The sequence below is a fragment of the Anolis sagrei genome, chromosome Y (genome assembly GCF_037176765.1).
Source record: "Anolis sagrei isolate rAnoSag1 chromosome Y, rAnoSag1.mat, whole genome shotgun sequence".
NCBI classification, from domain to species: Eukaryota; Metazoa; Chordata; class Lepidosauria; order Squamata; family Dactyloidae; genus Anolis; species Anolis sagrei.
The window spans coordinates 72,059,816-72,076,771 of NC_090035.1; the positions used below are offsets into that span (position 1 = coordinate 72,059,816).

The 16,956-nt window shown below is 39.9% G+C and overlaps 1 protein-coding gene across 1 annotated transcript; it reads right to left on the reverse strand.

Moving 5' to 3' along the window:
- Nucleotides 1–3,360: 3,360 nt before the first annotated feature.
- On the reverse strand, nucleotides 3,361–14,872 carry LOC137095398 (cytochrome P450 2G1-like). The gene is made up of 9 exons (XM_067462020.1): nucleotides 14,674–14,872; nucleotides 13,085–13,247; nucleotides 12,853–13,002; nucleotides 12,218–12,378; nucleotides 9,109–9,282; nucleotides 8,817–8,958; nucleotides 7,776–7,963; nucleotides 5,102–5,243; nucleotides 3,361–4,044 (listed from the first exon to the last, which is right to left on the reverse strand). Exons 1-9 carry the CDS (start codon nucleotides 14,845–14,847, stop codon nucleotides 3,863–3,865), a joined length of 1,476 nt encoding a protein of 491 aa, XP_067318121.1. The 5' UTR covers nucleotides 14,848–14,872; the 3' UTR covers nucleotides 3,361–3,862.
- Nucleotides 14,873–16,956: the final 2,084 nt, after the last annotated feature.

The following is a 16,956-nucleotide window of genomic DNA, read 5'->3' on the forward strand; positions in this document are numbered from 1 at the left end:
ATAAGAAGGCAGTCCATTGCCTCAGTGAATTTTGATGGTCTCCTTAGATATAATGCTATTTCTAAAATGTCCAGACTGTTTCCAAAAGACAATCGCTCACCTCGAGAAGAGAGTTTATGGTTTGTGATTACATGATCTGTGGAAATTCCCAAAGGCAGGGGAGTGGGTCCCTAAGGAAGACTCCCCTTGTGTGATATCCATTCTAATTCAGTTCCACATATTTTATTAATTGTGGGTTTCTTTGGTAGGATGTAATGGTTTAGAAGCAAAGATGTTGTACAGTATATTCTGCCTGTGAGATGTAAATCAAATTCGCTCAGATCTTCTCTGATTAGCAAGTACTTTGACAGTTGTGTCCAGAAGAAAAGGTATGGATTTGCAGTTTGTTGTTTCTGAAGAGAAAAGGATTTGCTTTCATGGATCTTAGGAATGAAGACCCACCACAATGTAACCATAGATTACATTACAACTCTGCTAATCCAGATTTATACTCTGTCAGAGCCTTTACTGGATCTTTGTATAGACGTGCTGCACTGCATTGCGTTGAGACACAGTAGCATTTGCATGAGAAAGTATCCAAATCCCATTCTAAATTGTTGAACACTTCAAGGGTATTTTCAGTCAAATATGTTGTTATGCAGCATTGTCCTGTATCCATGGTATGTAACACAACCTGATTGTTCTGGATTCCCCCCCCCCCCCCCCCGTGACCTCTAAATCCGCTATGCAGACAACCAATGAACACAGGACTCATGATAGACACGGATCAGTTATTAGTGAAAGTTATCAGTTGTCAATGATGGTCAGAAATCCAAGTAGTAAAGTAACAACATGTAAGGTGAATTAATGATGGTCTGGAGAATGAAAAAGGAATATCTATACCATTAAAAAAGTGGTATAACATTTATTTACTTAATTGCTTATTTCATATACCATTTTGCCCTATAGAAAGAACTAAGATGGCTTCCAAGGTTAATAACCAAAGACAAACTTCAGCAACAAAAGTAATTTCCTACAATAGCCATCACACCCATAACAAATTTCTCCCAGGCATGGGGGTGGTACCTTATATAATAGTGGCATGATAACTAAAAGAAATGGCAATTTGTAATGTAGTAGTGCTGGTCCTTTGAGGATGAGAGCTAAGGAATATATCCTGTGCCACTCTCAGAGCAGATGAGCACCCAATTCCTTTGAGAACAGTGATTATCCAGGTGTGAGGATAGAATGAAAAGAAAATGTGTCAGTGGCAGGGGAGTGGGTCACAGCAAGAGTCTCCCTTAGTGTGATAGTCCCTTCATAGCTGATTGGATGACAAGATAGGAAAGATAAATAAAAAGAAAGAAGTATGTAATGATGTGGAAGCAAATATGTTGACTGCTCTGCCTGTGAGATAGAAGTCAAATTTGCTCAGTTCTCTCCCTGGTTAATCAGCTGTGGTTATTGGGTCCATAGGAGATATGGATTCACAGTTCATTGTTTCCGCAGATAAAAGGCTTACTTTTTTTGAATTATAGGAATGAAGATCCAAGGCTGTGTAATCCTAAACTACAATGCAATTCTTTAAATACATAAATATACTATGTCAAAACAACTATTAGATCTCAGTGCAGATATGCTGGATTGTGTTGTGATGGAGATACAGCAACATTTACATGGGGAAATAACTATGTTGTAAAACATTTGGATATTGCTGACCAGCTTAAGACCGCTTGGCTTCTTGTTACACCATACAAATGTTGCTAACATCCTCCTGTCATGGCACACAACCTAACACTTCTTGTTGTTAGATAGCAACATTGCAAGTTTCTCAGATGTACATTGATCAGATTGGTATAGAGTATAAGGGGGGGTGGGGACATCAGATGTATATACCTAAGATTAAGGTACATTTGGCTGTAAGTTGGCGATAGCCACTTTTTCTCACTATACTTGTATATTTATAATTTTACTCGGACTAGATGTATAGTATATGTTGTGTTTATGTCAGTGGTTCCCAACCTGTGGTCCATGGACCACCAATGTCTGCAAGAATGAAAATATGTCCACGGCCTCACCATTACTACACCATTGCCTCAAAACAAGAGCGACTGTTCTCACGAAACACTCTTATGGTGCTGAGGCAATGGGGAAGTCAGGAGGGGGGAGCCCGACAACCTACTATTACCACATCAGCTCTAAATTAGTAAATACAATTTTCTGTGAGTAAGCAGATGGTGACTACTGGATGGCATATGTTCTGTATCAGAAACGAGAGTTAGAACTAGAATCAGCAATTTTCTGAATCAGCACACTAAATAACCAAACTGAATGTAAAGTTGACCAAAAACTAATTTCTTACTCTTTTGGTAGTAACGTTGGGGAGTTGTCATTGTGGTTATTTTGCTTAATGGTTTGATTTGCTTTGTTTATTGCTGTGTTATGTTTTCTATTGTATTGTGTTTTGTGGCTTCGGCCCGTGTAAGCCGCATCGAGTCCTTCGGGAGATGCTAGCGGGGTACAAATAAAGTTAATAATAATAATAATAATTGTCCCTGGCCAAAGTGGCCCCTGTTCAAGTGATCCCTAGTGGTAAAAAAAAAAGGCTGGGAACCACTGATTTAATATTGTCTGTTTTGATAAAGCCAATTGACTGATCAATAAAATCATTTTCTTTTTGTATTAAACTTAAGTTTTTCTTATGGAATTTAACCTTGGGAGTCGGATTCTGGTGTCAGTTTCAGTTGATTATTTCATTTTCACATAAAAAAGTATTGACTAAACATCTCTGATGTCAAAACTTTCTCACTTCCATTATATCAGCTATTGCAATGCAAATTGGTGGAAAGGTAGGTAAAGATAGTGTGAATAAATAGTCAAAATTTGGTTGAGATAGTGCTTGTGGTTCTGGAGGGACTCTTAATTTTTGCTTCTCATAGACTTCGCATGGGGATTTGGTTAACCAGTTAAAATTCAGGAGTAAACCCTTTTTTTAAAACCTGAAAATTTTCAGTGGTGGTTTGAACCCGTAAACCATCCCCACCCCCTGTCCCGGTTTGGCCACAGACTTGTCTGGAACAGTATATCTTGAATGCCCAACCAACCTGAATGTTTGGATGGGCCCAAATGACACTAACGCTGTTAATCAAATATAGGACAAAGGAAGGCTTTTAAAAGAGCTATGTTGTGTGTTCGCACAAAGCCAAACAAGGCATAGCATAAATACTGGTGTAAGCTTTGAGTGAGTCTGTTTAAGGCTCCTTGCTTATAGTTTGAGTTCCATAATAATAAATGAATTAATTGAAGGTGAATACCCAGGGAATTTTACATACATGGCCGGGGCTAAAACAAGTACTATATGATTTTTGTTCCTTGGTTATAAATGTCATTTAATAATTGGTTCTATCATGAATACATGGAACAGGTTTGTTAAACTACAAAAACTTTGTCAATGAAGGTCAAAACCCAACTGGTAAAGAAACTTCACCACCTCCACCCTAAATGAGTAACATGTAAACTGAAACAGAGGACTTTAAAAAGGAATATCCTGCATTTTATATAGAAATGACAATGTAGCACAATATTTATTTATTTACATGTTTACTGCCTCACCTACTTATTGTATATGTTACATTTTCCTGGAGCAAGACCTAAGGTGGTTTCTAAGGACAGGATCCAAAGACAACATTCTCTGACAAAAGTAAGATTCCAATCACCCAAATAAGAAATTACTCCAAAGCATAGGGTTGGTAACATATACATTGGTGGAATGGGACTCCCAAAAATTGCAATTTGTAATGTGGAAGTACATCCCATGCCACCCCAAAAATAGGTTTCTTTGGGGTCAATCATATTCGTTGTGTGAGGGGAAGAAACCTCAGGGTCAGCGTGGGATGGCACACAGCTGATAAAAGGGTGGGATGTTGCCCAAGCCAATCATCTGAGGAGTGAGGTCAAGATCTTCAGGGGGCACAAGGGACTTCAATTGGAAATTTTGCAGGATGGTGGTGAAGAAAAGGAACAGTTCCATGCGGGCCAAGGCTTCACCAAGGCAGCTCCGTTTCCCTGAAAGAAAAATATGGGAATTTTTCAGTAGGCAAGTATAGACACATCCCACTATCTCTAACCAGATGCCTCCTAAGATACAACCAAAAGAGTTATTTCACCCCCAATCCCCTTGGCTTGTCCATATCATCTCTGGCTTAGTATGATGTTTCCCCTCCAATCAGCCATCTCACTGTCTTATATCTACTCCTAAAATATTTCCTTTGTATCCAACTTGCTATGGGTTTGTGATTTATCTCTTGCTATGAGATTGTGGATGGCCCATTGTCCATTTGGGAAAACCTAAGTTTGGTGTCTCTAAATCAAAAGGCAGCCAAGATCATTTTGAAATTTGTCAATCTTGCTGTTAAGGATTTTGATTTCTAGAGCTCCTTGTAAGTAGGGATGCAATTCTTCAGATGACATTACTCTAAGATCGGAAGATCCACAGAAGGAATTTCATAAAATGATGAACCAAGTTAATTAATTTGAACTGGTTGCTGGACTCCTGGTAAATTTACACAAAACAAAAATATCCCAAGGGAAACAGAAGATTAGCCTATGTGGATTTCCTCAAGATGGCATGAGACAATCTCCAACTAAAAATAAGGACAGAAATAAATCAAGGCTACAACCTGAACTGGTTTGAATTTACACAAATTCACTATCAGTACCAACAAGACATACACATAAGATTTGAGGAAGAAAAGACTGATTTCAACAAAAGATTACAAGCATGAAATACATTACTACCCAACATTTATGCTCTTTTGGTAAAATGAAGTTGAAAATATCAAAAAATGGGCCATTAATATTAACTGTACAATTACTCTAGAGAAGTGAGAATGTCTCCGGAAAGTAAAAAATAAAAACATTTAGAAATTACTCACTGATGGAAATCTTTTTCAAAATTACATGACACCTGTAATAATAGCCAAAATACAGCCACAATGGAAAGGAGAATAAGGAGACCACAGAAGCAAGCTCTAAAATCAACCATTGGATATCAAGCTAATAAACTAACAACAAAATGTGAAAGTGATTCTTCTCTTCATTGGTGTTTTTAGGAGAGTTCTACCTGCAGAGAAAGGCACAAAGGCATCATTCTTCTTGAAGCGTCCATTCTCATCCAAGAAGTTCTCTGGGTTGAAAGCATTGGGGCTTTTAAACATTGTGGGGTCATGCAAGACAGTGCTGAGTATTGCATAGACAGTTATCCCCTGGGAAATAAATGAGTTATGAACTCAGAATAGCAAAATGGAGTTCCAGAACAAGTATCTTGCACAGCAGTCTTTTGATGGAAAGATTGCGGAACAGTTGGGTTTATTAGAACCAGGTTTTGCATTTCAACATGTTTGATGATTCAGGGTACAACCTTCTTTTGAGAGAGCAACAGATGAGCAAGCCAACACTCTGTTCTACCAAAAAACAGACAAGATCAGAACTGCGAAGATTTCAGTTACCATCCATAAGGCACTAAAAATGTGATTGTGGCAACCCCTGGTATTTATTTTTATTTGTCGTGTCAGAACAACCAGTCTAACAGAACAAAGCAAACAAACAGAAAAATACACAACTTGTGAGTTTGGTAGCTGGTTAAATGTCCTTTGACCAGTATCTGGCCACTTGGAGTGCTTCCGGTGTTGCTGCAAGAAGGTCCTCCATTGTGCATGTGGCAGGGCTCAGGTTGCATTGCAGCAGGTGGTCTGTGGTTTGTTCTTCTCCACACTCACATGTCGAGGATTCTACTTTGTAGCCCCATTTCTGAAGGTTGGCTCTGCATCTCGTGGTGCCAGAGCGCAGTCTGTTCAATGCCTTCCAAGTCGCCCAGTCTTCTGTGTGCCCAGGAGGGAGTCTCTCATTTGGTATCAGCCATTGGTTGAGGTGCTGGGTTTGAGCCTGCCACTTTTGGACTCTCGCTTGCTGGGGTGTTCCAGCGAGGGTCTCTGTAGCACAGTGCAAGGGCAGATGTCTTCACTGTATCTGGTTGTGATCCCCAGGTTGTGCCAGTCAGCTTTCGTATGATATTGTTTCTAGCACCCACTTTTTGCTTGATGTTCAGGCAGTGCTTCTTGTAGGTAAGAGCACGGTCCAGAGTGACTCCCAGGTATTTGGGTGTGCTGCAATGCTCCAGTGGGATTCCTTCCCAGGTGATCTTCAGAGCTCGGGATGCTTCTCTGTTCTTGAGATGAAAGGCACATGTCTGTGTTTTAGATGGGTTAGGGATCAGCTGGTTTTCCCTGTAGTAGGCAGTAAGAGCACCTAGAGCTTCAGAGAGCTTCTGTTCTACAGTCTCAAAGCTCCCTGCTTGAGCAATAATGGCACGATCATCAGCATAGATGAAGCTCTCTGTCCCTTCTGGCAGTGGCTGGTCATTTGTGTAGATGTTGAACATGGATGGAGCGAGCACGCTCCCCTGAGGCAGGCCATTCTTCTGTTTCCGCCATCTGCTTCTCTGGCCCTGAAACTCAACAAAAAAGCTCTTGTTTTGGAGCAGGTTTCCTATGAGGCGGGTGAGGTGGTAGTCCTTTGTGATATTATACATTTTTCTCAGGAGGAGGCGGTGGTTCACAGTATCATAGGCTGCTGACAGGTCTATGAAGACAGCTCCTGTGATCTGCTGCCTTTCAAAGCCATCTTTGAAGCGACCAGCATGCAAGCAAACCCCTGGTGGCTCATGGGATTCATTTAAGTAGCCCATGAGATGAATGGAGAACACTATTATGGCCTGAATTTAATTTCCTTTGCTTGTTTCTCAGGAACCATCTGCACTGCTATATAAAATCCAGATTATCTGCTTTCAACTTGATTATATGGCAATATAGACTCATATAGTTGAGTCCAAAGCAGATAATGTGGATTATCTACTTTGTTAATCTGGATTATATGGCAGCGCAGATGCAGCCTTAGATTCATGGTCATAATTCTGTAGTGTGTGCATCTACACTACATAAAGAATGGAGTTTGCTACCAACTGCAACTTCCATGATTCCATAGCATTAATTGATGTCAGACTTCATCAGTTCTGCTTTGTAAATTGGCCCATTACAGAATTAAGGGATCTATTAATCTTTCTTCTAAAATTTACCAAAGAATCTCTTCATAGTTGTATCACATAGAACCTGTGGCCTTAACCTCCAGAAATTTGTAATTGCTTCTCAAGTGGAATGTGGCTTCGAGAACTGAATATGTCAATGTAGGACTCGAGTGTATCCAGATAAGAACTGAATGCTACCTTTCTGTTCCCTCCCCAGCATAGAAATAGGTGTCAGGTGGAACTGGACACAAAATAGGTGGTGGTTCTTGTCCCATTGTAATGGAATCCCTACCTTTTCAATATTTTAAAAAGTGGATAATGGTGGCAGAGACTGGGCTTACACCATCTGGACCAGGGGTCCTCAAACTTTTTAAACAGAGGGTCAGGTCACAGTACCTCAAACTGTTGGAGGGCCGGATTATAATTTGAAAAAAATATGAATTCCTATGTACACTGCACATATGTTATTTTAAACTTATTAGTGTTGTTGTTGTTGTGGTTGTTGTTGTGTGCTTTCAAGTCAATTCAGACTTATGTTGACCCTGAGTGAGGACTGGGTAAATGACCATGGAGGGCCATATCAAGCCCCCGGGCCTTAGTTTGAGGACCCCTGACCTAGACTCATCTGCCATCTGGTAACTGTAGGATTGAATCACAATGGAATGTCCCATGAATACCTTCAATTACTCGTATCCTTGTTGCCCCACTACTGTACCTTTGGGATATGATATCCTCTGAATTCAGTGTCACGAGTGACCATGTGGGCCAAACTCATAGGAAGAACATCACTGCATCTCTGCACTTCGTGGATAACGGCATCTGTATACGGCATCTGCCGCCGATCTTCAGTGTTTGGGACACGATTAGGGCCAATCACTCGATCAATTTCTTCATGCACTTTTGCTGTTAAAGATATGATAATTAACTCCTTGGTTTTCTAACTCTTAAAGGAATTGAGATTCTACTCCCAATTAGGCTGAATGAGAACATGAAGGCGTCAATATTTGTTGCAGGAAGACTTGGCATCTGATCCCTAACAACAACCTGCATGGTTTGATTGTGCCTTCCTCTTGTGGGGGGAACACTAGTTTTTCTCATATCTTGATCTCTTCAGTCATTTCTCTCATTTCCAGTTATTTCTGAAATCACCAAATATTGGCATGTCTCTTTGTCGTTTTCAAGCATTATTAAGTCCAATGGGCCCTCAATATTTGCCAAAGTTTTTACCCAGGACACTTGGATGCTGAGGTCCTATTATACACCTCAGCATCCAAGGTGTATAATAGGTGGTGTAGTAAATGGCATCCAAGGTGTATAAATGGCATCCAAGGTGTAGTAAATGGCATCCAAGGTGTATAATAGTGGTGTAGTAAAATGGCATCTCATATATAAAAAGCCAAACAATGCAAACAAATGCTGTAGAGAACCTGAGGATCAGTGAACTGGCGGGAGCTGACTATAGCAGGATTTACATGCGCGTAAGGCTTGGTATGCAGTGAAATCAAGGTTGCTTCTTTCTAAATATTTTCAAGGCACGATTGGCTAAATCTATAGGTGCAAAACCCATAGATACAAAGGGCTGGCTGTTCTCAAATGATTATGGAGAGGTGGAAATTAGGGTGCAATCTGACAATAGAATTTGACCAGAAGCTGACTGTAGAATTCCCCTGGAAAAACTAAACATTTTTAGATAGAACATATCTTCAAATATGTAAAAGTTCACCATGCCACTTTGTGCTAACAACAACAACAACACCTTGCACTTCTGGATATTTCATCAGAAACAGGAAGCCATATCTGAAGGTAGAACTGCCTGGCTCTGTTCCTCCAATGAGCAGACTAAGAATGTTGCGTTCCAAGTTCTTTGTATTATATTCACTGTCTGGATTGTCTTTTTCCTGAAAGCAGGAAAGAACAAGACATCATGAGACAATTCCAACACTGACTGGAGGCAAGTAGGATATATTAAAGGTTTCTTATCGCATTTCCCTAAATGAGAAGGATTATTGGACAGTTTAAGCAGAGCTTTTCATGTGTCAACAAGGTACCTTTCTCATCTGAATGAGGAAGCAATCAATATAGTCACGTGGGAAATTAGGGTCAAAGGTCTCTTGGTTCTTCTTGATTCTCTTGGCAATAAGGAGCCTTCCTTCCATGCAATCATACATCTTATTGTAGATTCCAGGAATGTAATTCAGGTAGTTGGCATAGATGTCATAGAACTGCACAAAGAGAGAAACCATACTGAATGGATAGTTGTTGCATTTCATGTATGCATCAACAGCAATTCCTTATTTTGCTTTTGATGGATTTTTGGTGCTACTAGTAGCAAAGGGAGCATCCAAGACTTCCCTTTTGTTCAGAGTAGAATGAAGCAACTACAACTCATCCACCTTCTAAAACAGGGGTCCTCAAACTAAGGCCTGGGGGGCGAATGCGGCCCTCCAAGGTCATTTACCCGGCCTCGCTTAGGGTCAACCTAAGTCTGTTATGACTTGAAAGCACACAACAATCCTATCCAAAAGCAGGCCCAAACTCCCCATTGAAATACTAATAAATTTATATTTGTTAAAATTGTTCTTCATTTTAATTATTGTATTGTTTATAAGTGGGTTTTGCACTACAAATAAGATATGTGCATAGGAATTCATTCATGTTTTTTTTAAATTATAATCCGGCCCTCCAACAGTTTGAGGGACAGTGACCTGGCCCTCTGTTTAAAAAGTTTGAGGACCCCTATTCTAAAATATGTGAGCCTCCCAGGTTTAGTGGCTGGGTTATTGTGACTTCAAAGATTATTTGCAAATATTCAATATTGCTGGTGATAAACATTAAGAATGAATGTAACTTAGGCACACACAGCTGAAAAAATCCAAATTGACCTTAATTGTATGGCAGTGTGGACTCAAATAATCCAGTTCAAAGCAAATATTGTGGATTATCTGTCTTGATATTCTGGATTATATGGCTGTGTGGAAGGGCCCTAAATTGCTGAATGACTGCAGGAATTTGTTGGTAGAGGGGGTTTGGAGTGAAGTAATGAAGAGGCCTACTAAGCAAAAGCAGGAGAGCAAAGAAGGTGAGATAGGAAAGCAGAAGTTTGAAAAATATGATGAAAGGCTTGGAAGCCATGACTTGTATGTTTGTTTATATCACAACTTAACAGAAAGGGAATTCACCAAATTCTGAGGTAGCATATTCCACTGCTCAACAACTTTTACTTTTACATGTTTAAGTGGAATCTTTTTTCCTGTCTCTTGAAGCCACTACTCTGTGTACTGGTCTCCATAGCATGGGAAAACAAGCTTGCTCACTCCTCAATATGACCTCCTATCAAATATTTAAACATGGCTCACCATATCCCTGCTCAGCCTTCATTTCTCTAAACTAAACATACTCAGTTCCTCATAGGCGTGTGTAGTGAATTCCCTCCCTGTTAGGCTAGGAAAAGCCTGGAAAAGTAGGCCCAAGAAGTTCGGCAGCCATTTGGGAAAGGGTGCCGGGAGAAAATCCATTTTAGTTACTTATTTCCTGAAGGGGACATGTTTAGAAAGAACAGTTTTGGAGGGAAATGAGGGAAGACTGTAATTGGCTGAGTTAGAGTGGGTGGAACCTAACTTGGCAAAAGAAAAAAATGACTTTAAAGGAAGGTTTTAAAACCCTGTCGGGAAGATTGAATCAGGGGGTGAAAGGAGATTGACTGGGGGAGTCAAGGAAGAAGCAGCTGGGAGTTAGGAGATGGTGAAGGGTTAGTGAGAGAGGCCTGAAATTGGTCAATTGGCTAGCAGTGATAGCTAGTGAGAAGATTTTTACAGCTATCAGGGAGGTAGTTGGTGGAGGTGTGAAGAGATAGATCCAGGATAGGACTATCTGAGCTGTGTTTAGAATTACTTTCAGAGAATAAATCCTGTCCGTAACTTAGGTGGAGGGAGATTGAAGTGTTCCTGTTTAACTAAGTCTGAATGCTTAATGTAACCACGCGCTTTTAAATCAATATTTTGAAACCAGCTAAGCTTTATACCTGAATTGTTCAAGTTCTCTTAAATAAACATCATGCTTTGTTGTTCACAACATCTGCCTCGTGTGTGCCTCTGTGGGTTAAATTTTAAAAGCAGTTTCCTGCAGCAAACAAGATTCTAATGGTAGCAGTGTATAATTTAAAGAATAATCTTTTGGTGTTACCTCAGAAGACAAGCATTAGGGCTAATCCAACACACTCTTGCCTAAGATTCTTCCAGTAAGCCAATGGCTTATTAGTGCTTTTAATTTTGGTGGTGGCCAGGGAGTTTTCAAAAGGTTTTCAGCTTAGTGCAGCTTTTGTTTTTGGGCTTTTAATCACAGAAGCCACATTCCAATCACAAGTGCTGTTCTGCCTTTTTAGGGATTTTTATTCCTCGAATAAAGCCTCCATCATTATAGCGTGGCTTCTAAAACTTTGATCATTTTGGTGGGAAATGGAGAATCTTGGGAACAACAGATATACCACAAACAGTGAGACCGGGATAGAAAGTTAAAGAAATGTTCTATCACTGTGTCTGTGAGTCAAAGAAAAACATTACTTCAAGACAATAGAGTTTAGAAGCCTAAAAATGACACACATGAGCAAAGGAAACTACATGTTTTATATTTTAAATTAAAATTATTTTAAATCTCTGTTGGCTACAGTATCATCATCAATCAATAGGTGGGGAGTGTCCCTAACCAGGAAAGTGGAAGCTGGGATCAAGAACAACATCTTTATTTTCCCAGAAGATCAAAATCATGGTACTTAAAACAAGCTGACTTGGCTTCCCGCACCAAAAATTATGAGATCTTCACAAAGAGAACCTACAAAGGCTTTGGCAAAATTAACAGGGGACAAAAATGAGCAACAAAAAGGCTGAATTAGTACTTACTTAGGTGAGGACAGGAAATGGAGCAAGAAATGGAGAAAGAAAAATATTGTGGAAAGAGAGAAAGATTATCTTCATGGAAAGTGAAAGAAGAGCACCTGGATAAGCAATGGGAGCAAAGGAGCATGACTTTTTGTGGTTGAATATGTGAGATGAATATCTAAGTATGTGAGAAAGGAAGAGGAAAAACACAGGGGTATGATGAAGACAAATGGTTTTGTAATAATTCCAACTAAGCATTACTTTAAAAGGAGTAAAGGAGTACCTGGGCCCAGGATGTGCTCATCTCCCATACGAATTTGTTTACCATCACCACGAGGGTCTGGAATTCCTTGTCCTCATAGTCAAAGCGCTTCCCAAAACAAATAGAGCAAATTATATTGGAGAATAGACGGCTGAGGAGGAAGGTAGGATCAAAAGGATTTTCTGCAGCACAGCAAGGAGAATGAATGTATGAATAATGATGATGAAGATGATGATGATGATGATGATGATTATGTTATTAAAATAAATAAATAAATGAACAAATAAACTTTGACAAAACTACAATCTGTCAACAGAAAAAATCCACCTTACTTGGATCTGTGACTTTTCTCCCAGCATGGGGATCCAAAATGTTAAAATACAGTACAAAGTCAAACAACAGTCAACATTAAGGAACACTATAACAGTCATGCAAAACATAAACATAAATTAAAACCAAATCAGGCCACAGAAGGACTACATCGTCTGTTGGAAATATTTGAAAACTATGTCAATACACTTTGACAGAAATCAGACTCCATTGATAAACTTCGGTGGACACACTCAAGAGTGCAAGTCCAGTCAGTCTTTCTTGCCCCATTGTGCTTCTTATGTATCTTTTCAAATGTTTCAACCTGTCTTTGGCGCCTCTCTTACCCTTTGTCTTCTGAAATTCCTCCACCAGGAATTGGGCCTCCTCTTGGATTCGCTCTTCAATAGACTTTTTCCCCATTCCAAAACTCCTCAAGACGGTGAGGGTGAACCGGCGCATTTCCTTCCAGCGAGCTCCATTGGACTCAGACACTCCTGAAGGCAACAGGAGATAAATGACATGGCAAGCAGAAACAAGAATGGAGCAATTCTTGTAAATGTAAGTGGGATGCCTCACCATATCCTTCAAAGGAAGGCACTATTGAAGGCGTGGTAGTCCTTCCACTGAACTCTTCTGCCTTGTCTATCAGGGCCTCCTTCACAGCTTGGTGTCCACATAAGACCAGAACTGGATGTGGCCCAAAATAGACAGTAAAAACAGAGCCATATTTTTCATGTAGCTGTAGGGGAAATCAATCTTTTACATCTAGCAGAAAAAAATGGTAGGCAAACATTTTGTAATGGTGTCCTTTGATGTACACGATTCTGCATCATTTGCGGTAGCACCTTTCAACACATGCTGAATTTTTATGCGGAGTTTAGATTTTAGTTTTAAACAAGCACTTGATCATAGTACTGATCCAATGGGATGAACATTTGGTTCCACATGTTTGAGCCGTCCCAGTTCAAGTGGTGTGTGAGTTCTGCAGTATAGATGCACTCTAAGGCACTCTAAGGCACCTTCTACACTGCCATACAATCCAGGTTATCAAAGCAGATAAAACATATTATCTGCTTGGAACTGGATTATATGAGTCTACACTGCCATATAATTTAGTTAATGTATATAATCTGGGTGGCACAGCAGGTGAAACCGCTGAGCTGCTGAACTAGCTGGCCAAAAGGTTTTCAGTTCAAATCTGGGGACTGGGATGAGCTCCAGCTGTTAGCCCCAGCTTCTGTCAACCTAGCAGTTCAAAATCATACAAACGTGAGTAGATCAATAGTAGATCAATAGGTACCGCTCCATGCAGTCATATGACCACATGACCTTGGAGATGTCTACGGACAATGCTGGCTCTTCGGCTCTTCAGCTTAGAAATTGAGATAAGCACCACCCCCCAGAGTCAGACATGACTACACTTAATGTTATCTTTACCTAGATTATCTGGATTTTATATGGCAGTGTACAATTGTCTAAGAGTTCTTTAGTATTCTCTTCTGAACTTGTAGTCATGTACACTGTAGAATTGATCCAGTTTGGCACCACTTTAACTGCCATGGCTCAATGCTACAGAGTCGTGGGAGTTGTAGTTTGGTGAGACACCGTCACTCATGGGCAGAGGCTAAAGACCCTGTAAAACTAAAGCCCCAGGATGCAATAGCATTGTGCCATGTCAATGGCACTCTACCAAAGAATTCCAAGTTCCTTAATCAAACTACAAGTTCCAGCTTTCTATAGAGTGGAGCCATAGCAATTAATGGAGCATCACACTCCAAATCCCAGAAACTAATCCAGACAAAGAATATCGTTTGGGCTGTCTGGTATTCTTTAGCATAGATGTGAGTCCCACCATCAACTAACACATAGCAAGGCAGAGGGGAACAAAGATAATATTTTGTCCAGAGATATATATCCAAAAATATCTAGAAAAGTTTAGCATTCATCTTGGAAAGACATTTTTCTCAGTTCTTATTTGTTACAGATTATAACAAAGCAATAGAAGATACAAAGAAAGAAAGAAAGAAGACAATGAAAGTAAAGAAAAAGATAGAGAATAAAAATAGCTTCCACTTCTCCAGACATACTGCTTTCCATAAACATTCCTTTCTGAACAATAAACATAAAAGTCTTTTCCCCCTGAAAAAGTCCAAAAAAGTCCATACCTCGAGAAGAGATTTTAATATTTTGGTTGGCTTAATCTGCAGTACATTCCCAATCAGGGGCAGGGGAGTGGGTCCCGGAGGAAGTCTCCCCTTATGTTTCCTCTTAGACGATATGAGCAGATAGCAAGTAATGAAGACAAGAATGAGGAGAATGACTGTAGCAGCCCATTCCATGCTGCAGGTTGTCAACTGTCTTTCTCTTTTGGTACAGTGAGAACACCGGCCTGATCTAGCTGGAGCTATATGGACTTTCATTGGGCTGGTTGGGCACCGCCTTCTGTGTTTCATAACTTCTCAGACCTGGAGCACAGGACAACAGTAAGAGCAGAAAGAAACCAACCATATTGACCATTAAACTGTGGAACAAGGAAAACATAATGTTTATTCCTTCATGGCAAGGGATTGGACATGAAATGAATAGCCCCTGTGGTCTCTTCCAACTCTAGGATTTGGTAATAGTTTGTTTCCTGGTAAATTAGTGTTGTGGATATTTTGTCCAGAAGGCATATGTGTTTTAATGTTTGCACCACAGCAAACCTTCTAAGGTGAACTTACATAAGTTATCAATTTTTTTTAGCTGTAAAACACCTAAGGTATCATTTACTATATACAGCTGGTCCTCTGTAGCCACAGGTTTTGTATCCATGGATTCAGTCAACCATGGATCAAAAATATTTGGGGACAAAAATGCCAAAATGTAAATCTTGGTTTCGCCCGCACACCAAGCATTTTGCAGACGTGTAGTCTTTGCCACTTCAAAGACCCTCAAACTCTCTCTGGCATTCATGTGAGTTATTTACTATCTTATATTTGCAAAGGATGCCCCCAGGCAGTAAGAAGCCACACTTTGAAAACTGCTATGCCATTAAATGCTAATCAAGGTGGCCAATTGAAACATTCACACCTCCAACAGACAAGAGTTCTTTTCCCCACCCTGAACATTCTAGAAATATATAAACCCAATTTTCCTAGTTCCCAACAGACCTCACAACCTCTGAGGATGCCTGCCATAGATGCAGGCAAAACATCAGGAAAGAATGCTTCTGGAACATGGGCATACAGCCTGAAAAACCTACAGCCACCCAGTGATTACAGCTATGAAAGCCTTCTACAATGTACATTATATTTGGGTTATAATTCTATCATTAAAATAATGGGACTTGGACACTTATGATTTGGTATACATGGGGGAGGGGCTTGAACCAAACTCTGGTGGATACTGGGGATCCGATGTATATATTTAACCCATCACTGAAAACATATGCAATGTTGGCTGACCACTTTACAAATAGTGGTTTTAACATTTGTTTATAGCACTTTATAATTTTCATTGGATGATAAACCTCAGATAAAAACAAGGAGATGTGTAATGGCAAAGTCTGACCGTGTTTTCCCACCCAAGATTCAAATTTGAGGTTCCTGACCATTTACTAACATTTGCAGGAATTTAAAAAGTACCGAGAAGGTTCCTTCAATCTTTTGTTGTTGTTACCACAATAAAACCTGTGCACTTGGTGAAAGCCACAGTTTGAGAAAAAGAAATGTACATTGATTTCATCGTCATATTTTCACTCCCTCTGCTTCAGTCTAGTTTCTGGACTCTTTGAATGCCTGGGAGGGAAAATGTCAATGGAGATTATTTGATGGCTCCCCTCAATGAAGCACTGAAAGAGTTGAGGGACCAGTGCTTCTTTCAGTTTCAGACAAGGCTCTTGCCTTAGAGAACAGGATGAATCATTTTGCTTGGTTAATACTATATGTAAATAAACATACATATATACATGCTGTGTATATATATTTGTTCATTCGTTCAGTCGTCTCCGACTCTTCGTGACCTCATGGACCAGTCCACACCAGAGCTCCCTGTCGGCCGTCACCACCCCCAGCTCCTTCAAGGTCAGTCCAGTCACTTCAAGTGTATATATATACACACACATATAGTATAACCTATAATATAGCATTTATTTACTTACTTGCTTATTTCATATACCATTTTGCCCTATAGGAAGAGCTAATAAGGCTTCCAAGGTTAATAACCAAAGACAAACTTCAGCAACAAAAGTAATTTCTTACAATAGTCGCCACATCCATAACAAATTTCTCCCAGGCATAGGGGTGGTACCTTATATAATAGTGGAATCGTCCCTAAAAGAAATGGCAATTTGTAATGTAGTAGTGCTGGTCATTTGAGGATGAGGGCAAAGGAATATATACTATGCCACTCTCAGAGCAGATGAGCACCCAATTCCTTTGAGAACAATGATCTTCCAAGTGTGAGGATAG

What these genes read in the sequence shown, in the direction of transcription:
- LOC137095398 (XM_067462020.1), bottom strand. Translation starts at nt 14,847, where the DNA reads ATGGAATGGGCTGCTACAGTCATTCTCCTCATTCTTGTCTTCATTACT. An exon ending in GGAATTTCAGAAGACAAAGG is followed by an intron (nt 12,379 to 12,852) that starts GTAAGAGAGGCG and finishes GCTGTGCTGCAG; the next exon opens with AAAATCCTTTTGATCCTACC. An exon ending in TCCTCATTCAGATGAGAAAG is followed by an intron (nt 8,959 to 9,108) that starts GTACCTTGTTGA and finishes TCCTGCTTTCAG; the next exon opens with GAAAAAGACAATCCAGACAG.